Consider the following 27177-nt stretch of genomic DNA (forward strand, 5'->3'; position numbering starts at 1 on the left):
TCTCAGTGATTGTAGTAATCGAATAAGTTCAATAGCTTTTTGCACACAAAGAAATTTTTATTGCTTATTTTGATATCATCTTGTCTGTTACGGTCAGCGATACCAAACTGAAGCCGTAGACCATCTCGCGAATTATTTTAACTTTTAGTTTAAATTTGACAGTTGTTTTTGGTAGAGTAGTTAAATTTAACCATAGATGTCAGGTAAAAATTTTATGACAGGGTTGCAAAAAACTCGATTTCCAAAAGTTTGCGAAAAGAAGTGCAACAAACAATGTCTGCAGCACTATATACGAAATCTGCAAATTTACAGACAAATCTGCAGACCTGACATCTCTGAATTTAACTAATACTTCGGCTCATTTCAAAGTTTGACGGATGGAAAGTTATTTGGGATTATTTTGCACTGAAAATAAAATGATATCAAATGGTATAATAATTGCAATACAGTGAACGTAAGAACAACTTCGAGATAAACTTACTTTGTTGGACAAAGTATTGACATTTTTTGTTGGGGTACTTTCTTAGACTGAAGGTATAAAAAGAAATTATGCAGAAGAAATTTTTAAATTAGAAATTAGAATTTTTTTCAGTGTCGAAAATAACTATCGAGTTGTCAAAAATAACCGTACTTTAGAGTAGGGTTATTTTTTGGCAATGACAAAATAACTAGTCGACTGTCAAATTTTTACTAAAGGCAGACCCTATCAGCTTGGAGCGAAATCAATTTTCAGTTCAGCAACGCCATCGCACGGCATCACATTCAACATATCATGCCAATTGTATGGGTGCGCAGTGCTGCTATTTTGGTGCGCACGATTTTGACATTTCTCTCCCCTACTTCTGTGTACGAGATACGATGCGGACTGGCCTGAGGGCACCATCCTCGCAAAAAAGGATGTTGCCAATGATTTTTTCGGAAAACGTGAGAGCTGGATATCTTGGTAATATGATGTCTTTGCTAAAAGTATAAATAATTCGCGAGATGGTGAACAGCCTAAGTATATTTATTTTCAAATTTGCTTAAGTTATACGATCCGTTACGATACGTTTTGCTTACTTGCGTTATTTCACGGATTCAACTAGTATATGTTATGTTTTTGTATTGAGAATATGGAAGCCTGTTTCATCAACTTTACCTTCAACCACAGATATCTCGATTTGCTACTCAGATGTCTTCACACTACACGGATTTTAATCGAATGCAAAATAATTTCTGCTCGCTTTAGTTGTATCAAATCAAGATATAGGGTAACAGAGGTGTTTTGGCCACTCTAATATGGTTTGGCCTGGCACTCATATATTTGGTCATACCTAATATACTAAAGAATGGAAAAATCTTCACAATTCTCGGTTGATTTCTCATTAGGGCGTTTAAACAAGTGACACTTTCTCTTTAATCAGTCTCTCTTTTGATTATTGTGATGTGATTAAAAGATTTTCTTTATTTTTTATTCAATAATAACATATTTAGAGGCACACTGCTTAAAGATTTTCTTTGATTTCATTACTCTGTTTGAAAGTCGAAAGTTTCGGGTATCATTTTATGCATAGAGTTGAGTGATAAACGTGGAAACCGCTTGGTAATTTATAGAAGAGAAAATAAACAAAGAGAAACTTTCACTTGCTTATACGCCCTAATGAAAAATCAACCGAGAATTCTGAGACAAGATATATTTCATTTTGATTACAGCCAGAAATATGTACGCCGGACCAAAATATATCAGAGTGGCCAAAATACCTCCGTTCTCGCCAAAATCGATAAATTTTCTCTTAGGACCATCTCGTGAATTATTTTAACTTTTAGCTACAATTTGATAGTCGAGCAGTTATTTTCTATCGAGTAGTACAGTTTGACAGATGGAAAGTTATTTGGGTTTATTTTGCACTGAAAATAAAATGATAACGAGTGGTATATAAATTGCAATTAGGTTTTACACGATGACGAGTCAAATGAACTGCTGATGAATCAAGTTCATATTTGACAGCTGCTGGTGGTTTATTTTGTTTTGCAACTGAAAATTCTAAATTGAAAAATGACGAAAAAGTGCCTGTTAAGGCTGTGAACCATTTCGCGGTTAATTTTAACTTTTGGTTGAACTCTGACATTTGAGTGGTTCTTTTGTGTCGAGTAGTTAAATTTTACAAAAACTGCAGCCCATTTCAAAAGTTGACGGACGGAAAGTGATTTGGGTTTATTTTCCACTGGAAATAATTTCAACTAAAGTATTAATATTACAATTTTCATAGCAAGATTTTTTTCAGTGTCGGAAAATAACCATCGATCTGTCAAAAATAACCATGCTGTCGAACAGGGTTATTTTTGACAACATCAAATTAACCGCTAGAATGTCAGATTTTAAGCAAAAGTTAAAATTAACCGCGAAATGGTGCACAGCCTAAAAACGTGTTCCACAGTGAAAATAACTAAAAAGATTGCTCTGTATACGTTAGAGTGACTATAATCAGAGTGGCGACAGCTGTTCGTTTGGAATGACAGCTCCCAGTTCCAAACGAGCAAACGACTTGTCAATTCAATGTAAAGCTAATGGAATGTTTTGAATTGTTGCCAAAATTACGGATGAGATGTCGTCACTCTGGTTATAGGCACTCTAGTATACGTTTCCAGCGTCAAGGAGCGAATGCAATTTTTGAATTCAAACGATTAACCTCTGATGAACTTTTAAACTGTAAACAAACCTCCGGCGGCTGTCAAAAAAAGTTCATTCTGTTCATTTCGTGAGGTTATGTCATGTTCGTGTAAAACCTAACAGAGAGAACGTAAGAACTTTGAAAAGCTTTCTTCATTCGACGATTTATTGAAACTTTTTACTAAGCCATTTTCTTTGAAGGCACACGTAGAGAAAAATATTGTAAAAGTAACTAAATTTTGGTTTCACGCAACGATTTAGTTTTTTGAATAGTCACAAAAGAAAATCTGATTTGAAATTGTAAATATTGTTGCTTGAAACTACAAAACAAGATATTTGATTTTGCTCAGTGGATTAGTTTGTTTCAATTGCAATCAATTGCGCGTTCCTGTAATTTTTTGACAAACAATATCATGGTAAATTTATTGCGCATTTCATACTTGATTAGACTCCTGCGAGATAAATATTTGCACAGGCCGTTTCCCGCAGTACACACATACAAATAAGTCCGGTATATGAAAACTAGTGATGCCACTTATGCAGATTTATACCTGAATTTAAAGATTTCTGATTGACGCCGTAGATATTCAAGGATTGTACTCATTATCAAATGTTAAATGGACATTTTGGAAATTTACGTCTTTAGATCATTTAGCTTTCATTTTGCACGATAAAATGCGATAATTTTTCCAATTGTAACTGCAATAATTTAATAGCACATACTTTTTAAAACCTGCTTAGAAATTTAACCTGGCTTCCCTGATGTGCACGGCATATTGCATTTCTTGATAAACATTAGAAAAGGTCCCAAGTGCAAATGACAGTTTCTCTTTCTTCACTTTAATTTCTCTTTCAATTCCTTATTATTCCTGTATTTTTCAACAAATTCATAAGTGCAGATAAAATGTTGATGGTTTCAGTCATCATTCTAAGTGTTAGAGAGAGAGGGATTGCCGATAGACAAGTACTAATCAAAATAGAGAGAGTAAACAAAGAGAAACTGTCATTTGCACTTAGGACCTTTTCTAGTGTATGTCTTCTTTTGTACTAATATTAGTGTGTGAGCAAAAAATTCCTGTCAGAATTTTTAGAGCTAGAGTCTAAAAATTCGTAACATTGGCAATAGCTTTCAAAATAACTTTAAAATGAACTAACTTGAGATGAAGGTAGTATTATTAGTTCAAAGCACTAATAATATTACCTTCATCTAAAGTAAACTTGGCAGTTGAAATAAATGATAAGACTCAAACCTAAAATAATTAGTATTTCAACATACGCTTTTGTTTGTTAAAATCATACATTTTTGTTCATCATTATTACTAAAAAGAGATTTCATTCAAACAAATTTTCAAGGTCATTTTTTCAACTAATTTTATTCGGAATTTTATCCATTTTCAAACGGTTAATTGTTTTCAATAGCAGTTGGGACCTTCTGTCGTGGGATGATCAAATTTTTCACATATCACAACCAGACTCTTGGTATATTAATTTTTATTGTAACAAATGATTCGGTGCTCCATCAGTCTGGTCAAGATAGAATTTCTGCATCAGATATTTTGTGTGAAAAACGTGTTACTTAGTCGTATCATTTCACGAATAAAATCATAGATAAAATTTTTTTTTATATAAATGTAAAACATGATTGAATCAACAAATACGTTGCCTATAACATATTCTACTTTTGTTGACATGTAATAAATACCTGATTAATTAATTTAACAATAAAATCTGCCGAAGCAAACCTTTTTTTCGTTAGCCAGGATGAGAATTTTGCTTCAAATCAAATAGATGTAATTGTTGATGTAGAAGGGAAAAATGGTTCAAAACAATCATATTCTAGCTTGAAATTAACAGAATTCATTTTTGAAAATTTACTGACTGTTTTGTTATTTTAAACAAGCTCAATTTCGCTGCGTGTGAGAAAATTAAATGTGATCCTTTTGAAAGAAAAAGTCTGGCAACATATGGCATCATTTATGTTAACAAAAATAAGTTCCATTTGCTTCTTAACATCTCGTCTTCGACTCGGTTGTAAATTAAGATCTCATGCATAGCAACAGGAAGCCTCACACAGATGTAAAGTTTGACTCTACTTGAGCGAAACATTGTAATTAAGCTGTAGCGCAGGCATTTATTTTTGTGGTTTTCTACTTATTTGGCGATTTTGAATAATTTTTCCGAGTTTATTAAAATAAAACGGAAAAATTTGGCATGTCATGTGCAGAAAATTTGAAAATCTGGTGAAATTTACAAAATCTGTTAAAATATCTGGTTTATTAAAGTGTCTGTCGAAATGAGAAAAATCTGGAACATTGGCAACTCTGGATGTAGCTCAAATCATCACCTCGAAGATAACCTCAAAAGTTAGCTAAATGTAAGTTTAGTACAAGTGTTATGCCATAACAAAGCATGCTACCCATTTTTACCGATCAACTCAAAGTTTGAGTAGACAACGACCCTATTCTGGGTAGCTTATAGAAGAGCTCGACAATGAATGATTTCTCCTAAAAAATAGAAAAAAAAAGATTTTCAGTGAGAAAGTATCCCCTTTGCCTACATAGCAAATAAGATCGTAATTCGGCTTTCTGAAAGCTTATTTATATCAAATGCAAATTCGGCTCAAGGGGATTGTTTTGTTTTTATCATAAAATAACCATACAATAATTCTTTTTACTATGTATGATATTATTACTATGCTATAAAACCAATACATTTTTAATAACCAAGGACAAACCGGCATGACACTCTCAGTAAAAGCTTCTTAGAGATATCTTTACATGAAATATCAACTTTGCGCCCTTTTTGAGTCACCCGAACATGGAGATTGGATACTTGAATTTGGAAAAAAATCATCAAATCAGGAACAGTCATTTCATATTTATGAGCTAGAACCTTCAATTATGATTACATTATCGTCAACCGGGTTTGTGAAGTATTTATAATAATACCCATAAGAAATTTTGTTGTGCACTTCCATCTTTCTTCGTAAGTGCACTGAAAATCATTTTGAACTATTTTTTGAGAAGAAATCACTCAGTGTCAAGCTCTTCTATAAACTAGCCAAAACTAGGTCGTTATCTACTCAAACTTAGACTTAATCGTAAAAAATGGGTAGCGTGCTTTGTTATGGCATAACACTTTGACTAAACTTACATTTACCTAATTCTTGAGGTCATCACTCGTTACCTAAAATTGAGGAGATGCATTTTAGTTGGTTTTGGGTAGGTTTTGACCCAAAATTAGGTAGCGACTGGTAAGAGTGTAGAGATTTCTGTTCATCGGTGATTTGTTGACTAGTTTCAATATTTTTATTTGGTATCGTTCTCGGTATATTGAAGAGTAAGAATGCCAAAAAAATCGCGCAGCAAAGATGTGACATTTATTTTTAGTCGTTGTGGCACAAACTTTACACTTCATCAGGTTGCCTTATGTTTTGTATAATGATTTGGAATACATTTCTTAAATGTTCCATACATGAAAAAAGCCAATTATTGAGGTATACCTGTAATCGAGTAGTATCACTAATAGTTCGAAGATGGCGCATCAATCGACAAAGATTATTATCATCTTTCAATCGATGTCAGCGTTCATTGATTTCTCCATTCGTCGCTTGGGCAGCGCAATAGTAGCTATGATAATTTTGAGTATACCAATTTTAATCTACTACAGCGTTTCAGCGGCATCTGTAGGGATAACAAAAATGCGTTGAAGTAAGTTTAGCAGCTTGCAGTCCGTTGAATAAGGTGTACAGTAAAATGTTGATTTTTTAATAAAATTATAACAAGTAGTAAAATAAAAGTTATATAAAATCTTCTTTAAATCTTCTATATATATATATATATATATATATATATATATATATATATATATATATATATATATATATATATATATATATATATATATATATATATATATATATATATATACATATATATATATATATATATATATATATATATATATATATATATATATATATATATATAAATGGATGTAAGTTTGTATGTTTGTAACGCCATAACTTCGGAACTACTGAATGGATTGCCACCAAACTTGGCACAGGCACTTCTTGCATTTCAGAGATGGTTCAAGGAGTATTATTATAGGGAAGGGAGGACCATAGAAACATTTTGCATACCTTAGACATGACTATACGGGGGGTGGATGTAGCAAGTACCTTTAAAAAGAGGGGTGTAATGTTTAAAACGGCATACGTTCGAAACTACTGAACGGATTGCCACCAAACTTGGCACAGATACTTCTTGCTCTTCTGAAAAGGTCATAAGAATATTTCGACAGGGGAGAGAGCGTAGTAAGTGTTCATAACAGGGGAGGGGGTCATGAAAAAATATGTCTAATTTGACGAGAATCGATACTTTTTTAAGACCGTAGAAACATTTTGCAAATATTAGATATTATTATATGGGGTGTGGATGTAGCAAGTGCCTTTAAAAAGGGGGGGGGGGGGAGTGTAATGTTTGTAATGGCATAACTTCGAAACTACTTAACGGATTCCTATCGAACCTGGCACATGTGCTTCTTGCTCTTCAGAGATGGTTATAAGAATATTTACATGGGGGAGGAAGCGTAGCAAGTGTCCTTAGTAAAGGTAGTCATAAAAAATTTATCTAATTTGACGAGAAACGGTACTTTTAGAAGACCGTAGACACTTTTTTCACAACTTAGATATGATTATAAGGATATTCTGTGGGGAGAGAGTTAGTAAGTGCCTCTAAAAAAAGAGTGTAATGTTTGTAACGGCATAACTCCGGAACTATTGCACGAATTGCTATAAAATTTGGCACAGTTATTTCTTTCTCTTCAGAAATAGTCATAAAGGCATTTTTATAGGGGAGGATTCGCCCTCATCTCCATCGTTCACAGGGAAGGACAAATGAGGAGAGGAATTGTTGATGGTTTATCTACTTTCCGGAAGGACGACGGCTCAGCATTCTCTTACATAGGTGTCATAAAACTTGGAGATTCGGGTAGGTATTGGGTTAAGGATTCGCTCTCACTTTTGCTAGCGATACGATCATGGTATAAGGACTAGGAACCAAGAAAGAAAAGTTGAGATTCATCACAAAGTGTACAAAAAAAACAAATGAAAATTAGAACAATCTCACCGTCTACACCATTCCTGTCAAATCGGGAGTCCAATGTTTATGATCCCTAGTTCCTAGGGTTTAACTGATGAAAAAAACATTTTTGCATTTAGAGCTATCGTTAAAAAATGAAATAAATTGGAATATCTGCATGATTCAAGCATCATTTGAATAACATTTTATAATTTATTGGTGGAAAAATATAAAGAAAAAAGTCGGTGAAGAAGTATTTTCGAGGACGCGTTTTAGAAATCATGATTTGCGGTGTCCACTGTGTCTGAGCACAAACTTTTCAGAAGTAAAAAGGCGGAAGGGTAATGTCAGAGATATAACTGGAAAACGTGAATACGAATAAAATGGATGGCTCGGTTTCTTTGATGTTAAAAAATCTGAATTCTTGACCTGTAATCTGAAATCAATTTTATGAGTCGAATACTAGGACTGAATTTTTAACCTGACTTCTGAAACTCAATTTGAATACTAAATTCTGGAATTGATCTCAGAACCAAACCTCCGAAACTGAATCTGGGCTGTTGAACTGTGAATTGGAGAAGTGAATTCTGGAACAGGTTTAGTTCTAAAATATTCAAAACCTAGTTCCTGAATTCAGATACACTTGTGAAACTGAGTTTGGGAATCAAATCCTAGTCCTGCATTCTGAACCTGGATTTTGGAATGCATTTTCGAACTGAAGTCTGGAAATTCAACTGAATTTTGGATCTGAATTCTAATCCTGAATTATTTCTCGGTTTTAGAATTTCTATCCTGAATTTTGAAACTGAATTCTAAATCTGACTTCCGGACAATACTTTTGCTCTGAACCTCAATTTCAGTTCCAAAATTCAGTTTAAAAAATCAGATCCGAGTCCAGAATTCGTTTCCAAAATTTAGTTCAACAGTCCAGGTCTAGAATTAAAATCTTGGTTTCAGTTCCAGATTCGAATTCAGTGCATGAATTCTAAAACTCGATTCCGGTGTTCGATTCTGGACGGTGAGCTGAGAATTTTTGATCTGGATTCTGGAAATGAAAAAGGAAATTTGGTTTAGGAATCTGAAGCTGAATTTCAGAACTCTTGAATAGGATTCTAAACTTGAATTCTGGTCTGAGCTGAACGAGTCAATACGTAGGCAAAAATGAATGAAGTGTCAAATTTTGACGCGAAAAATCCTCTAATTTACTGCAAATGTAATGCAAAATCAAATGTCTGACACCACTTGCACAATCTGAAGTCAACAAAATGCATTCAAACCAATACACACAAAATCCAATTGAAAGAGTCAAGAAAAATGCAACAATTTTCTAATTTGAATCCAACAAACTTTAAACCTTCACTAAACTGATTATATTCAATTCCGATTTGCAAATTGCAACATATAAGTAATTCTAATAGTTCTTTTGATAACATTTGGAATCATTGGAAGAGCTGATTTTGCATAATGCTCCCCATCGGTGTCCACTTTTCATTGTATTTTGCTCCAATGCAAACGACCAGCAGCTGGATGACGCAATCGATTTTCTTTGAAGGAAAACTGAGTTCTTTATACTGGAACTGGAACTGAGCTCTGGACTTGAACCAACCGGAATGATGGACTTACTTTACTTCTTGCTCAGTCAAATGTGCAAGCTAGAATGAACGGAATATATCAAGTGTTAAGGTTATAAACCTATCTAGAAACGAGAAAGGCGTCATGAGTTTTCTTCTTCGATTCTTGTTGTTACCAAACATTTCAGAAACTTTCATATTGAATTATTTGTGATAACGTCATTCAATTGAAAATGTTATCATAAATTGATGATCATATTTCCAGTGACATGGTGCAAAAATTAAAAATTGATATGTTAGATAGAACAAGAGATATTCACGATAAAAACTTATCACTCTTTCAAAGGGTAAATTTTGAAAAGGCGTCCCATAGTAAAGTAAGTCGTATTCACGACAAAACATTCAAGTAACATAGTTGAAGTAAACGTTTTTCTTGACCCACGCGGGCCGATTCTAGAAATGAGCAAAATGAGTCATGATTTGGGGAAAAGAGTGTATTTTCATGTTATGATATAGTGATTTTCACTGTCGGCTAGAAAAGATTGCGATGCGATAAGATAGCGATAAAATGCCGCAAAGATTGCGAAACTGTCATTCGCATCGATTCATCCCCTTCGAGACCACAAGCCAGAAAAAAATATTTTTTAAATTGACCGTTACAATGACTATTTTTTTATTTATTGTTAAGAAAACTTCAGTCATAATGAATTCATATTGATAATGCGTATGTGTCATAATGCATTCATATTGATAATGCGTATTAATCGACGCCTTGGTTTTCAAAACCTCGTGCTTTATTCGATTGTGCTATTTGTCTACTCTAAAAAGTTGGTCGTCTTCGACAGATATACATTTGTTGATGCTTTCGATGAACAATGAAATAACAATTATCGCTAAGGAATTTTACCTGAAAATGCAATTGGCCTCAATCCAACAGCCGATTAATTTTTCTTTTGGCTCTAATGCTAGTTAATTTTAATACAACAGACAGCGAAGAGGTTAAAACAACTGTCCAATTTTCTGGCAGCGATGCCAGGTGAAATTTTAGGCGTCTGCGTATTAGAAATGGTCCTATGCGACCTCAATATTTAGAAGTATGACAAAAAAACCAAACGAAAACCCTACAGTAATAGCAAACGTCATTAAAATGGACGATTGTTTATTAAAATTTCGAAAATCTGCAAAAAAGTCGGCTTAATTGCAAAGTCTGCTAAAAAACGAAATTGCAAATTTACATACCAATCTGCAAACCTGGCATCAGTGGCTCTGACGCTCATTATTTCGCTATCCTGCGACGATTCCGTCGCATTCTATGTCCAGCTGAAAACCACTATAATACACCATGATTAAAAGTTCTAGGATCCATTTGGACTGATTTCGCTGAACGTAACGCACTTGACGTTGTTGGGTATAACTTTAGGCGAGCTTCTGCTAGGACGGTAATCTTTTCAACATAAATTCAGGTGTTATGTTTTAAAATATGAATTAAATGAAACATTTCGATGAACGTATTTTGTATGCGATTTATACTAATCATTAACAATTAAAATGTTATGTTTCTGACAAACGACGAGGCCTAAAATAACGTGTTTACTTGCGCTAATTGCTTCAGTTTTGTGTTTCACTTAAACGAACTGCATGAAAACATGTGTGTGAAACAAACCTCCAAAAAAGAAACGCTATGTCGAATTCTTGAAAATGCCGTGGATTAATATTTCCTTTTACTTTTTCAAAACATCGTTTGCAAAATCGTCTTATTTGAAATGTTTAGGTGAATCAATACAGCTTATGTTGCTATATCTATGAAACAAATTGATCAAAAAGTTTTCTGATTTTCGTTAGTTGGCGTTCCAAATTCACAGTTCAATTCATTTTTCGGTTTACGCTAGCTCTTGTAATATTATTCTAACAACAATAGTCACATTGAATTTGTGGGAATACATTCAGATACATTCATTCAAAATGTAACATTTAGTCTCTTATAATGTCAATTTTCGATTAATTATCTTTATGTTGTCAATTCTCTGTCAGCCGTTGGGTAAAACAACACAATTATGAAATGAATATGCCTCAGGATCAAGTAAATATCCTCAATAGTTCTTGCTTTTCAATGACTTCTTTTTGCCTTTTAATCTATTGAGCAGTCTATCACATCACTTGAGACAGAGGGTTCAAAGTGATATCCGGGTAGAAAGTTGAAGTTTTGAAAGAAATGCATTCTTCAAGTAACACATTTCCGGACCATGATTAATTTTCATGGGAGAAGACTCATTGCTCATGGTTTCACGAGAAGTTGAAATGATTGGCTTCATGATTTTCTAATCATGACAACAGTAACGGATTTCTCTTCGTATATTCTTATTTGATATATTTTTAATTTTTGGTGATAGGTAAAAGTCAAAGCTTCGATTTTCCAAACAAAATCTACCATTTTGTAGCTGTAAAAGCTCCCCAAAGTAACAAATAAAAAACGAAAAAGAAAACAGTTGGGTATTTTATATGTAGGAAGTGTGTTCAAAATATTAAAATAATTGGCAAAGTAGTTTTTGAATGACGATTAACACGTACTTTTAAAACGTGCTTTCGCGAAAAAGACGTTCAGAGTTCATTTTCTATAAAATCGAATTTATTTCTCTAGGGGCACATAGGATCTAACGCATTCGAAAAATCATATATTTTCCTTGTATTTTGTTATAATAAAATATTTCAAGAATATTTCGTCAAATTTTCTAGTCAATCGAAGCAGTTCAGCTCATAGGCCCTATGAGCTGAACTTTTGTCTCATCGCAGTATGAGATAAGAAAAGGTAAAATACCATAACCTCCAGAGTTTTGTTCCGATTAGCTTGAAAATTGGATAAAATATTCTTGAAATATTTACTTCAAGAAAATAAAAAAAAAAGATTTTTCAATAGTGTTAGACATTAAATTAATTTAAACTACACAAATTATACATTAAAATATTTGTATCAACATGAAAAAACGAAGCGCGCGCGAAAACCGAATAAAGAACTTTTCCCATATTGCATCGCATCCAATTGTCGTGGATGAGCGCATGGAAGGAAGTGAGAGAAGTTTGAAATGTACGTCTACGCACTCACTCGCTCATCGTCAACCTATACCGGTCTCACTGCTCACGCTATCATCGCGTCAGCTGCTGCACTCGCCATAGTAGAGCCGTCTCGCATTCGTCTGCTGCGTGCTGTTTTGTGCCGCTTCAGCCCGGTTGAGTCAGTTTGCTGTCAGCCGCCGTGAAGTAAAGACGTTTGATGTTTGAAGTCGTCGTTCGGGGTGAAGTTCTAAGCTTAGAGATCTAGCAGCCCCAGTCGAGTGAGATTGAATGAGTGAGTTTCGGTGGCTAGAAGTGGGTGTTAGCACGGTCAGAAGTGGGCTTAGTATGTAGCCGATCCTAATACTTTCTGAGTTGCTGTGGGTGGTGCGGAGTTGTGGGAGGGTTGATTTGCCTTATTTAGTAATAATTAGCGAATTGCTGCTAATATCGTACGGCTGCAACCGAGGAAGATGTTAACACGTCGAGGCGGGATAATCGCTGATTACTGTATTAATTGATTTGACATACGGCGATTGCAGTGGTACTTATCGGAAATTAAGTGAACAGAAGGCAAACTGTGATAATGCTGAAGTTAAGGTGATTTTTCCTCCGTTTGTGATGAGATTGGAGAACCAGATTTTCCACCACGGCCACGGGCGAAAATCGAGTGAAAAGCAGTGCAGGAAAAGCGGTTGAACGCGGTGTGAAAAACGTTCTATTTATAAACGGCGTGTGATGAAAATGAAAACATGTGCTGCGAGAGGATGTGAATTTTCCGTTACACTTGTGTAGATCAGAACCCTGCATACAGACTTGCGTCGGCGCTGCCACACCGCCAGCAGCGGCCGTCGTCGGCGTCCCACGTGCGCCACTGGTTTGTGTGTCCGCCGCAAGCGGTTTATGTGTGTATGTGTGTGTATGTGCGTCTGTACGTAGTCCACCGTCAGGATTTTAGTAACTTTATGACTAATCCTCCAACGCAATCATTTGGCTGGTGAATGCGAAACGCGCGCAAAGTTGTGTGATTTTTCGTGTATTTTGGATCAGATGGCGTTCATTGAGAAAAGCGAAATATTATGTAATTTTTTGTCTCTCTCTCTCGCCCCATGGATTAACTATTGCTACAGATCCGAGTAGTGTGTTGATGTTGGTTGGATTTCAGGGACACGCGATGATGAAATTTGATTTCTTGGTTGATCGAAAACGTAGGCTGAATTGAAGTTGTGGATTGTATTTTTCATTCTAACGATACGTTATTTTTAGTTGTATTATTCAATGTGACGCATTTGTGCCATATACTTGAAATTGATGAGGCCAACATGAATGATATAGAACCCATAAATATTAGTCAGGGTAATTTCATCGATTTTGATTACTTTTCGGAAAATCGGAATGGAAAATTCATGTCATTGTGAGACACAGTTTTCAAACTGCTGTTTTCCATTCGTGTAACTCGGTAAGAGTTTACCTAACATGTTTAGCAAAACACCAAAATTGCACTGCGTTCGTGGTTGAGATTCTGAGCTCAGACAAAGAAACTACGCAGGTGGCTTGCGTCATTTTCAAAAATATCAGCAGCTTTAAAAAATGTTCCGATTGTTGATTAGATTATCGGAAGAATCTGTTCGGTTTTACTTTGACGGTTAGCGGATTAAGCAGAAAGTTTAATGTCATGATTTAAAGTGAAATCAAAAACTAATAAAATAAAATCAGAAATTTCATAAATTTTCCAAATGACAAAGTCTTGTTTTTTCAAAAAAAATTTTTTTGGAATAACACCCGATCTCGTCATTTCATGGATTTTTAAGGAAGTACAAAGGAATTTTTATGCGAATTTTCGAAGTTATGCCCTTTGTCATATACCGTTTTCGTTTTTGAACCTACACGCGGGCGACTCTGACTCCGAGTAAAACGAACACGTGGTACGCGCCCTAAAAACAACTCACGAAGAAAAGAAAAAAAATAAACAAACTCGCACGGATGCGACGTGCGACCCGAGAAAATTTTCAGAACGAAACTTCGCGATTGGAGTCTTATCTAGAGCGATCTCAGGTTGCTAAAACAAACATATCAAACGTTGTTTGGGCGACTCCGGTCAGCTCTCGGGCTGCTCTGATCAATAAACGAAAACGGTATTAGCAATGCATGGAAGATCTGTAAATCATAAAAAAATTGATCGAAGCAACCTAAAGTATGACTGCTTTTCCTAGAGTGTCTGTGTGCAGAGTGACGACAGCTGTTCGTTAGGATTTTGAATGATTTAGAGAGTTCAGAGTCAAATTCTAGAGATTAGTTCTCAGTTCTCGAATCTAAAGCCAGAATCGAGTTCCTGAATTCGGTAGCTGAAATTGAATTTTATAGATTATTTCTTGAGTTTTTGGAACCTAAATCTTGAACTGAGATCAGGACTTTGATTTAGACCTGTACTCTGGAACTGGCTTTCGGAAGCAAATTCTGAATTTTAAAACTGTCATTAAGCCTCAAATACAGTTCAAACATTTCTGAAAGAAATTCAGATTTAGAATTCAATTTCGGAATCCAGGTTCAGAGTTCTGAAATTTGCCTTCTGAACCTGAAGTTCTGGAACTTCAGACCGAGATCCAGGATCAAAATTTATGTAATTGAATCCTCGTTCTTTTCCGGACTTTGGTACTGTTCATGCCTAGTCCTTAGAAGTTACTAGAAAGTCTGTTTCGATGCACTTGTTGGTGTAATGATGCATTTCTCATAAATGATTAGACTTAATTTTTGGGTGGCTTTCAATGTAGTTTTTTTTATGCGACTTTTTTATTCTAATTTTTCAAAGTTTTGCAATTTTTTTGCCAAATTTTCAAAATTATTCGTTTTTTATGCGAATTTTCAGAGCAATGCACGAATCGTCGAAATCTGTAAATCTTGAAAGGAAAATTTTAATTGACTCTCTGGGACTCGACGTTTTGTGTATTTGTAAAATAAAATAAAATCGATTTCAGAAATTTCAGAAATTTTCCCAATCACAAAGTCGAGGTTTTTTTTAATTCGGAGTAACACCCGCTTTCGCCATTTCAGAGATTTTTAAGAAAGTACAACAGAAATTTTTATGCGAATTTTCAAAGTTATGCGCTTTGTCTTAGCAATGCATGGAACTTCAAGATCTGTAAATCATACAAAATGTGATTGAAGCAACCTAAAATACCTTATGATAAAAAAGAACCGGAATTTTATTAAAAAACGCAAAATTTCAATCTATATATATATATATATATATATATATATATATATATATATATATATATATATATATATATATATATATATATATATATATATATATATATATATATATATATATATATATAAAATGCAGAGATCATTCTTTGTAATCGCATCACGTAAGAACGGATGGACGAATTTAGAATTGGTAAGATTAATATCAAATTAAAATTTAAGCGTCGTCTCTCCAAGCAACCAAAAGTTCCACAGAACCTGAATTTTATCGACTTTATTATAGCTTAAATGTACGCGTGGTACTTTTTAGCAACTAGAACGTACAGAAAATGTTCCAAGAAAACTTTCTCGCTGCTTTAAAGCTGTACAAGGAACTTCTGCAATATTTGTTCTGTTGCGTCGGGTGAACATTCAAGTTTGAGTAATTCCTTAAAAACGGACTGTTGTACTTAAGCCAAATCCATTTTACGAACTTTTAGTTACTTGGGCTAAAAACAAATTGTAAATATATCTTACTCTACCGAATGAACAACTTTAGAAGAGAAACTATGTTAAGTTTATCAATCCAACATTATGGTTAGTGAGCTTTTTTATCGATTACCAGAAGCAAAAGTCACATCTGAAACGGAAACGTGGCACTTTATATCCATTTCGTCGAAGCCGTTAGAGAAGGATCTCTGTTCAGTTCATTGACTCAAAGTATGAGATGAAAACCTGTGCATTAGCTCAATTTTAATATAAATATTTCACATTATTCTTTTGTGATACTCCTTTTTTGAGCTAACGCGTGTGTGTGTCGCATTCCGTTGATTGTAGGTTAGGTAATCAGAAAAACAATGGAGACGTAGGTGAAGCACTTGATCGTTTTACAATTCTGCTGTCCGAAAACATAAATTCGAACAAAAAAATTTTGGGCGAGACAAAGGTCGACGGGTCAGCTAGTTTTTAATAAATTTCTTTATTATCGCCTTCAAAGTACTCTCCTCCTGCGGCAATACATGCATGCCAACGCTTGATCCAATTTTCCATACAATTTTTATAGGCCGCCGAAGGTATGACCTTTAGTTCACGCAGCGAATTCTCTTTTATGGTCTCTATGGTCTCAAAACGCGTTCCCCGCAATGGCAATTTGAGTCTGGCGAAGAGGAAAAAGTCACACGGGGCCATATCTGGAGAGTACGGTGCTTGGTTGATGATATTGGTTGAGTTTTTGGCCAAAAACTGCAATAAACACGACGCTGTTTTTGAATGAAATTCAGCTTTTTTGGCACCAGCCGAGAAGCGACGCGTTTCAAACCCAAAACATCAGTTTAAATGTGTTCGGCTGATCCATAAGAGATGCCCAACAACACAGTAATCTCTCTAATCGGTACAGAACGATTTTGCAACACGATTTGCTTCACCGATTCAATGTTTTCTTCAGTAACAGATGTTGTTGGGCGGCCAGGGATCTCATCATGATCCAAGCTTGTACGACCACATTTGAAGCGTTTATATCACTCGTATGTCTGTGTTTTTCCTAGACACGATTCACCAAAGGCCTTTTCTAACATTTTCAACGTTTCGGAACACTTAAATCCATTTGCAACACAAAATTTTATGCACGCACGTTGTTCTAAATTTTCATCCATTATAAAAATCGCCGCACGAAAAGTTTCCAACTTCTTTGTATAGACGCCAAACAAAAACTAATCGTACGATATGCGTCAAAATTTGACAGAATGTGTATAAAAGTGTTGCCAAAGTTTATCGATTGGACAAGCGCGGGAATTTTAAAATGAAAATTCCGATTCTTTTTATATCATAAGGTAGGTATAGGCGTTGAGAAGCACTCAAAATAATAGTCCTTATACGTCATTTTATTAATGTTAATTAATAAAACAGTCGCTCTCCCTAGCTTAATCTTTTGCAGACCCTGTCAGCTTTGAGCGAAATCAATTTTCAGTCCAGCAACGCCATCGCACGGCATCACATTCAACATATCTTGTCAATTGTATGAGTGCGCAGGGCTGCTATTTTGGCGCGCACGAATTTGACATTTCTTTCTTATACTTCTCTGTACAAGAGTCGATGCGAACTCGCTTGAGGGCGCCATACTCGCAAAAAAGAATGTTGCCAATGATTTGTTCGCAAATGTGAGAGCTGGATATCTTGTTAATATGAAGTCTTTGGCTTTTGTGATGTTAATTTCATTCAATAGTACAGAAAAATTCTTTGTATATTAAATTACTGATGACTCGGCAGTTTATGATTCAATCCTGATGGCCTTTACCGAGCTAACAGCAAAATTGCTACTGACAAGCTCGGCAATAATCGACTGTTGACAAATTTAGAACTGCCGACATTCTCAGTAATTATACATTTTGCCGAGAAGATTACCGAGCACTCGTCTGTGCAAATCTCGGCATTTCTTTTACCGAGATTCAGCATAAAATTTTAGTGTGCTCATTTGTTTGTTAATGCATTGGTCTTATGTCAACTCACTGTGATGTTTCAAAACAGAAACAAACAAACAAAATAAATTATTTCGAAAACGATATGAATTTTTGTCATCAACTTCTAGAGAAAATTTCTCGATGATAGTGAGCTACAACAGTGCTTTCAAATAATACTGTATTATTCAGTACAAAACATTTTCTGCTTATATTGACAATTTCTGCTATGTCACTCGACGCTTTGACATTTCGCCTGTCAGATCTCGCTACACACACTCACGCAAGACATTTAGAACAGTGTTCTGTTCGTGTTTCAAATTTTTGGTAATTTGAAACTAATTCATCGAGCAGTTTTAAATCTGCTTTAAATTTGTACTCGAAAAATTGAACTAGATCTCAGCGTATTTTCGGTTCTGAAAAAAGATACAAGATGTTGAAGTATGCTTTTGAGAATTACTCTAATCATTCTGGATGAACTTCAATGAATCTACACAAAATTTGCGACTAAAATTAGTTTAGAAGAAAGCAAAATGTTTTAATGAGACTTCCCGAATGGCAAGAGTAAGGCATTATCACACCAATAGGTGGATCAGGAAAAAATTTTTTGGACCGAGATGCCGAGAGAGATCGGTCAAAAGATGCAAAAATTCTCGAATGAAGTTTAGTGTGCAGTTACTTTGCTATATCGTCAGATTTTGTGTCGATCCACAAGACCTGTCACATTAAATCGTTTTCAGATAATGTATATGTAATATGTAAAAGTAACATATGTTACTCATCCAATTGTTTCTATTCGGTGAAATAACAATCCACACCCAATTTCATATATTTTGGTCACCTATAAAAAATGGAATTTCATTTCTTTCATAAACTCGCACAATCGATCAGTGTACATATCGGAAAACCCGGGATACCATGCTTAAACTCACCGAAGCAGAGATAGAATCTGCGAAAACATTATAAATAAAAATTATTTTCTTCACTCGCTGTATCAACAAATAATTTTCCGCTGTCTGGGTTTGTATGGGCAATAAATACCCTTGTTTTGCTTTCCTAATCAATTATTGGGAAGTGTGTGTTGCATACGTTGTAACGCAGAACGGAAGGAAGAAGTTCGACGCCAAACACATTTTTTTTCGGAATAGATGCGATCATAATTTTACCATCTTCAAATGAACATTAGAAGTAACAATTCGATTCTAAACAACACAGTTGTAGTTGCACCGTTCGACAAGCCCCATAATCATTGGATGTATATGACGCTGCGATTAGGCAGATTTATTACCGCCTAGATTCAGTTTATTGTTCTATTTTTTCAGATAAGAAAGTTTAGTGTTTCGAATCGGACATTCTTAAATTCGGTATTCCTAAACAAAACCAGCATTATTGTCAGTATTGAAAGAAGTGTCAAATCGAAGATGAATAAAATGTGCTAAGGGCCGTAACACCACGCATGAAGAAGTATTGAGTGAGAGGGAGAAAATGGCACTCGCCAACGTTATCTAGAGCCGTGAGTGTCTTGTTTCAAATTCCTCGCGCATGGTGATCGAAACCCACGAGATCAGCGGTGATAAAATACCTGTGTGTAGCGCGCGTTGTGTGTAGAGATCTCCGAAGTAAGCAAATATTTATTCTTCAAATCGCGACACAGTTTCCGCGCGCGCTCGCCTGGATTCCCGACTCGCCGGCCGATTCGGACGAAGCAGGCTGTGGCTGTTTGTGTTCTCTGCTGTGTTTATGTCGGTGTACTGTCAGCCGGCCTAGTGCACCACCAGTCTGAGAACACTGACCAAAATGGAAACGATAGGTGACCCTGGAGTGACGACGACTGCGGGTAGCAGCGGTAGAATCGTTGCTGGTGGCGGCAGCGTCACTGGCAGCAGCAGCAACAGAAGCAGGAGCGACAGCAGAAGTAACAAAATCAATAGTGTCAATGTCAAATCACATCTGTTCCGGTTGGGGGCGATAGCGCCCCTGGTCATCTGTCTATTGGTTCCTGCCGTGGTGGCCTTCAACGTGGACACCGTGAACTATGTCCTGCACGAGGGATCGGCCAATTCGATGTTCGGGTTCAGTGTGGTACTGCACCAGGAACAACAGCGAAGCTGGTGAGTATGACGTTTGTTTTGTTTAGTTTTGGTTTTTTTTATACCACTGGGGGTCATATCTGAAAATATAAAAATATACGAGTGTTAGAGTTGTTTCGCCTCGCAAAGTGGAAGAAATATAAAATGTTTAGAAACTCGACGAGATTGTTGATCTTAGCTGAAAATCCATTGCACGTGTAGCAAAATTGTATTAGATAAACATACTGTATTGATCATCAGAAATTTACACAAACGATTCAATGTGATATTTTGATACATAAACGTTGTTACAGCCTTCTAACCTGCTTTTGTTTTTGAGGAGTTAACAATCACCGGTACGGCACTTATTAATGCCGCATTATGACAGCAAATAATCGCTAATTGGCACTACAATCGCACTTAAGATTAAATTAAGGCCGTATTTGGCAAAATATACGGCTACTTATAGATAATTCTTATTTATGGCTGGTGTACATTCTGGTTGATTTACAACAGATGAGCTTTCAGATTTCAGATATAGAGCTATAAGCATTTTTGGTGCTCACAAAAGGCTATTTTAATGCCATTATTAGTGCTTACTGATTACCTGAGTAGTAGCACGTGAGGAGCAAAAGTTATGATCAAATCGCATTTATGCTGAAATTGTTCAAAAAGTACGGTCGTTCATCAAACACCCAAGAACAAGAAAAGTCAAATTAATGTTTGGCCGTCTACTGACAATGACTACCGATTACAAAAGTTTGTAGGCAAGTTTAAAAATTGTTTTCCTTTTTATTTCCGGTGCTTTCGGAATCAACAAACGAGAACCAGCATAGCCGGAATCGAGTTTTTTGGTTGTCTATTGACAATGGCTACCGATTGGAATGGTTTCGAGGCAAGTTAAGAGATTCTTTTACGTGTTTTGTTTCGCCGCTTCAAGTGACGGTATCCAATTTTTAGCACACTTCACCATAAAGACTGTCCCAGAAAGTATGGACGCAACCAAAATCCGCTGCCATTTCGCAATGTTTCGGAATCTGTCAATTTTTATGGCTGCGTCCTGTTTTTACTCTCTTCTCTAACCACTTGTGCAGTTGTTTATTCGTTTTTATTTGTTTGTTTCGAAATGCGTGGACTTTCAGCAGAACAACATCGAACTTTCAGCAGAAGAACGCGGACTGTCACTGAGAAAGATAGCAAAAATGGAAGGAGTAATTGACAAAGGTGTGCGAAATGCAATCAGGAAGTTCGGTGAAGATAACACCTTTGAGGATAAACCGAAAACGGTTCGAAAAACAGGTCCTGCTAACCCTCAGTTGGATAAACGTATACTAAAGGCGTTCGAGCAAAAGAAGGAGGTTTCAGGTCGGAATGTGGCCAAAAAAGTGGGCACTTCGAAGTCAAATGTTCTTCGTGCCAAAGAACGTTTGAATCTTCGAACCTATAAGAAGCAGAAACAACCAAAACGTAGTCCGAAACAAGAAGCATCGATCAGGCCGAGGGTTCGAAAGCTGTACAATACGATTCTTGCTGGAAATTTGAACTGCATCATGGACGACGAAACTCGATTACAAATCCTTGCCGGGACCACAATATTTTACGGTGCGAGAAGGGCAAGTGTTAAACCAGTCCGAAACATCGATTGACGTCGAAAAATTTGGTAAGAAAGTTATGGTATGGCAAGCAATTTGTAGCTGCGGTAAGATTTCGAAACCCTTCATCACCACTGCTTCAATGAATAGCGAAATATTCATCAAGGAATGTTTATAAAAACGACTTCTACCCATGATTCGAAGCCACAAGGATCTCTTTGTCTTCTGGCCAGATCTTGCTTCTTGGCACTACTCGAAATCAACGGTAAAAAAATGTCACTTTCGTCCCAAAAGACATGAATCCACCAAATTGCCCACAACTTCGACCAATTGAGGAATTTTGGGCATTAAAGAAGGCACATCTTAGGAAACATGTTTCGGCAGCCGAAACCATTCAACAGTTCGAAAAAGATTGGAAAAAAGTGTCAAAACTTGTCACCAAGACATCTGTACGGAATTTAATGAGGAACGTTAGCAAGAAGGTGCACCAGCTAGCCTACAATGGCTAAGTAGCAAATGTTGAGAATAATATTCTGTTGTTGTAGTCTAATATTATCAGTAAATCGAATAAAATTTGAATATCTAACACTTGTGAGTTGTTTACAGCGAAATTAAAGTGCGTCCCATACTTTCTGGGACAGTCTTTATTCAATGCAAAATCCAAATTTATCGTATTAAAATATGTTCTAAATTTAAAAAATGACAGCGCAATTCTATCGCTTTTCAATATAAAAATGTAACCCTAGAATACTTGCAAGGAAACTTCAAACGTAGTCACTCCATTCGCAACTATAGTTGACAGAAAGCATTCAAAGAATTTGCATTTATTTCGTAAACAAAAAAATCAAATGAAATCCACAATCAAAAAACTAGCTTAGCTAGAATTCCGGTCTAAGGTTTTCATAAAATTACCGTGACAATAGGATCAACGGCATTTCAGCAAATGCAAATCTGCGCAAAGCTACCCCGGTTGGTATCTGCTGTTAACCAGATGTTGTTTTCTGACCCTCAGTCACTCTCTCTCTCTCTGCCTATCTGTCGAACAAAATCCGTCGAAAATAGGCCCATAAAATCCCTTTCACAGCCACACACATAAGACGATGGCCTTGCCTTCTTTTCTCTGGGTCGCCCTGCAAAGCCCAGTAAAAAGTGCAATAAATCCCATACTGATTGCCTGCCTCCTTCTTCTCCGGATAAACGCGCAGGCTTTCGCAAGAGCAGAGTAAACGACGTCGACGAGGACGAACGCCTTCTGCGCGATTTGGGCGCATATGGCTCACAACCCGTGCGAGTAGAAATCGATCCTGCGAAGTCATTCATGAAAACGCCACCCGAGTTTCAAACTGATCCAACGTCAAAAGACATCAAACAGTTCATGTGGTGGCGAGATATCGCTTCAACTCAATCGTCATGACGACTGACTACCCACGAACCGAAAGGTAGATGATGATGATGGCCACCGTCACCGCCGGGTGCGCTAGTGTTTGTAGCCAAGTGCCGGCGGCGCCTCCGCAAAATTAGCGTTTGTGATTTGCATAAAGCACATTAATAACAGCTCGCTGCCTGAACGCGACTCACCTCGGCTCGGACGGATTGCCGGCTTGCTTGCGGTTATGAATGAAGCCCGTTGTGGTGCCCTGTACCCAATCATTCTCTATTAACGACGATATCCAGTTTTGACATATCATCGTCACGTACTACAGCTCTCTCTATCTATGGGATCTGCCATATGATTGGATTTAGTTGCGTACTTCGATCGTCACCGAGCGGAAATGAGCGATCGGAAGCTGAGCTACTATGTAAACTTTGATACTGCTTTATGCCCCGTTTACACTTCTGCTGGCTGCCAGCATGCTGGTGTCAGTGTACTGCCCTCTTAGGAAAAAACGTTCAACGGTGGTCCTTCGTTGGTCTAATACTTTGGATCATTGGACCACAGTTGAACGTTTTTTCCTAAGAGGGCAGTACACTGACACCAGCATGCTGGCAGCCAGCAGAAGTGTAAACGGGGCATTAGACAACAGATTTTCGGATTGGGATTCACTTTAAAAATATTACCAATGCCTTACGGGTGAAACTAGTTAACCACCGTCCGAACAATATCGATCGTTTGTTTGTAACCAACGAAGTACGCGATCGCGTAGGAGTTTCCAGCAAAGTGTTGTTCATCGGTGCGTTGCGTCATCGCGATCGCGTCCGAACAACTTTCTCGAGTGCGTAGGCTCACCGCTTTACTTAGTTTTCAAAATCTTTTAAATGGTCGACAGGTTGTTATCTGATTATCGGGGATCAGCCGTTGTGTTGTCACTCACTCGATCGATGACATCGTTCGTTGTAAGTCCATTACTACAACAAACACCGAAATTAGTGATTATTTGTTTTTTTTCTAACACAATGTACGCGTTCGTCTGTATTTGCGTAAAGTGAGCTTCCTGGCGCGAAGAAATCCTCAAAGCTACAAATCCAAAAAGGCAAGAAAAACTCGAACGTACACAAATGCCCTTTTTATTTGCCAACCACTTAACCACAATTATTTGCTCCGTATATTTTTTTTCTATCTTCTAAATTCTGTTCGTTAATTCGACCATCTTTACATGACCATCTGCAGTCATTTATGTAAAACGGCATGTCCAGAAACAGCATTCGAATCCGATCACGAGAAGAGGAAGTCGTGGATGTTGCAATACCGTGGCAAATATTACTCACTGCTTACCGACATTGGGGTGTTGTATCCGACTGGCGGCGACTTTGGCTTGTTCGAGCGGCCGTAGGTGTTAAGTGAGTAATAAATTTTAATTAATGTGGCAAATTTTTACTATGACTATACTGACTGTATAGCTGCGTGACAAACTCCGTGACTTTTGTCCGCTGCATGGGGCAGTCAGCTGTTTGTTTGGTCACGTTTCCGAGGTCATACCCCCGCGCGTCCAGCCAGGAGAGTTTGTTGTTTTAGCAAATGACACAACGTTCCGGGCCAGTCGACTCCATTAAACTGGACATCTTGGAACATAACTTGGTAGGAGTATTTCGTTTCCGAAACGCCCCCACACTGCTGACTGTACCTGACCGCGGTGTTTCGGCGTTTTCGATTGTCTGACCAGCCAAAGGGCGTGGGATTTTCGAGGATGAATGAATGACATGCCGTAACTTTTGGATGGAAGTGCATTATTGGTTTGTTATGGAATTGTGTTTTTTTTTCAATGCAATCCTAGCAACCGAATCAAACTTTGTTACTAGGCAGTAATACACTTACCAAAAATAAAATTTGTTTTCTTTCTATTGACTGAGTCCGTAAACTTTGGAACGTCATTACCTTTCCCCAATTCAGCAAAAGTTTTACCAATTGTGAAACAATTGGTAATAATGAAAAAGTTTAGGAAACATTACCGACTGCATCGGTAGGAATCATATTTATTGAAGTGATTAAATTTCAGAAGTGAAAAAGTTAAAAATTGCGCGAAGAAACTACGAACTTTTGAGTTTACACCAGCCATTAGGGACTGTGCAGGCTTCTCTGCAGCCGATTAAACTTTTTTTGTCCGAGATTCTTGGAAATTTTTCTATAGTTGTAGCTTGTTGTTTATATTGAAATACCGCTACCGCTACCAATATCGCTCGATAGGTCCAGGCAATTCGGTGAATTCGCCTCATTCGGTACAACATGGATTTCATTCGCATTTCGCATATCTTCGTCATAGTGACAAGATGCCAAATTAAGCCAAAATAGCGAAGGAACGTCATAGCTGCGTAGGAATACTAACTTCTTTAAGCATTCTTCACAGTATATTTTCTTGTTTAGCGTTCCGGTAGTGATGAAATTTTGCCCTTTTGCCTTTCTCATATATAAAGGTTATGCAATCACTGTAAAAACCGATTTTTGAACGAAGGCCCGGAGGGCCGTGGGTTCCATATACCATTCGACTCAGTTCGTCGAGTACGCAAACTGCGTGCGTGTGAGATTTTCTCAGAGATGACTAAATTGATCTAAATCTCACAAACTTAGATTCAAATGAAAAGTCTCATTGTCCAATACAAAAGTTCCATATTTCATCCGGATCCGACTTTCGGTTCCGGAATTATAAAGACTGTCCTGGAAAGTATGGACGCACTTTGATTTCGCAGTAAATAATTCACATGTGTTGGATATTCAAATTTTATTCGATATACTGATAATATTAGACTACAACAACAGAATATTATTTTCAACATTTGCTACTATTGTAGACTAGCTGGCACACCATCTTGCGAACGTTCCTCAATAAATTCCGTACAGACTTCTTGGCGACAAGTGTTGACACTTTTTTCCAATCTTTTTCGAACTGTTGAATGGTTTCGGCTGCCGAGACATGTTTCCTAAGATGTGCCTCCGTTAATGCCAAAAATTCCTCAATTGGTCGAAGTTGTGGGCAATTTGGTGGATTCATGTCTTTTGGGACGAAAGTGACATTTTTTGTAGTATACCATTCTACCGTTGGTTTTGAGTAGTGGCAAGAAGCAAGATCTGGCCAGAAGACAACAGGATCCCTGTGGCTTCGAATCATGGGTAGAAGTCGTTTTTGTAAACATTCCTTGATGTATATTTCGCTGTTCATTGAAGCAGTGGTGATGAAGGGTTTCGAAATCTTACCGCAGCTACAAATTACTTGCCAGACCAATGCTTTCTTACCAAATTTTTCGACTTCAACCGATGTCTCGGACTGGTTTAACACATGTCCTTCTCGCACCGTATAATATTGTGGTCCCGGCAAGGATTTGTAATCGAGTTTCACGTATGTTTCGTCGTCCATGATTATGCAGTTCGAATTTCCAGCAAGAATCGTATTGTACAGCTTTCGAACCCTCGGCCTGATCGATGCTTCTTGTTTCGGACTACGTTTTGGCTCTTTCTGCTTCTAATAGGTTCGAAGATTCAAACGTTCTTTAGCACGAAGAACATTTGACTTCGAAGTGCCCACTTTTTTGGCCACATCCCGAACTGAAACCTCCTTCTTTTGCTGAGGGTTAGCAGGACCTTTTTTTTTGACCCGTTTTCGGTTTATCCTCACCGATCTTCCTGATTGCATTTCGCACGGGTTTTTCACTCACTCCTTCCATTTTTGCTATCTTTCTCAGTGACAGTCCGCGTTCTGTGCACCATTTGTACACAATTTTTCGACGTTGTTCTGCTGAAAGTCCACGCATTTCGAAACAAACTAACGAAAACGAATAAACAACTGCACAAGTGGTTAGAGAAGAGTGTAAACAACAGGACGCAGCCATAAAAATTGACAGATTCTGAACCATTGCTAAATGGCAGCGGTTTTTGGTTGCGTCCATACTTGGGACAGTCTTTAATTTTCAAACGCGATTCTCACTAAAACTGATTTCACATGGCAAAAAATCAGTTGTGATATGATATGATGATATTTATGATTTCCGAACAGAAGATTTTTGAGAAATGAATTTTCATAGCCGTTATATCTCAACCCTTTGCAGAATACATTATAACATTGTGAATAAACTCGCCGATGAACAAAAACTGAAT

At 36.8% G+C, this 27177-nt stretch overlaps 1 protein-coding gene across 8 annotated transcripts in view; it reads left to right on the forward strand.

Moving 5' to 3' along the window:
- Nucleotides 1–12546: 12546 nt before the first annotated feature.
- Nucleotides 12547–27177, forward strand: part of LOC131425853 (integrin alpha-PS2) — a 167662-nt gene continuing 153031 nt past the window's right edge. For 3 of the 8 annotated variants that reach the window (XM_058588084.1, XM_058588090.1, XM_058588091.1), the window contains exons 1-2: nucleotides 12553–12696; nucleotides 19315–20103. In XM_058588084.1, coding sequence (XP_058444067.1) covers nucleotides 19790–20103 — 314 coding nt within the window. In that variant the 5' untranslated portion in view covers nucleotides 12553–12696; nucleotides 19315–19789. Of the gene's footprint in view, nucleotides 12697–12771; nucleotides 12951–19314; nucleotides 20104–27177 lie in introns of those variants that run through there. The other 5 variants (XM_058588085.1, XM_058588087.1, XM_058588086.1 and 2 more) reach the window with 5 other exon arrangements.

The sequence above is a fragment of the Malaya genurostris genome, chromosome 1, assembly GCF_030247185.1.
Source record: "Malaya genurostris strain Urasoe2022 chromosome 1, Malgen_1.1, whole genome shotgun sequence".
Lineage (NCBI taxonomy): Eukaryota > Metazoa > Arthropoda > Insecta > Diptera > Culicidae > Malaya > Malaya genurostris.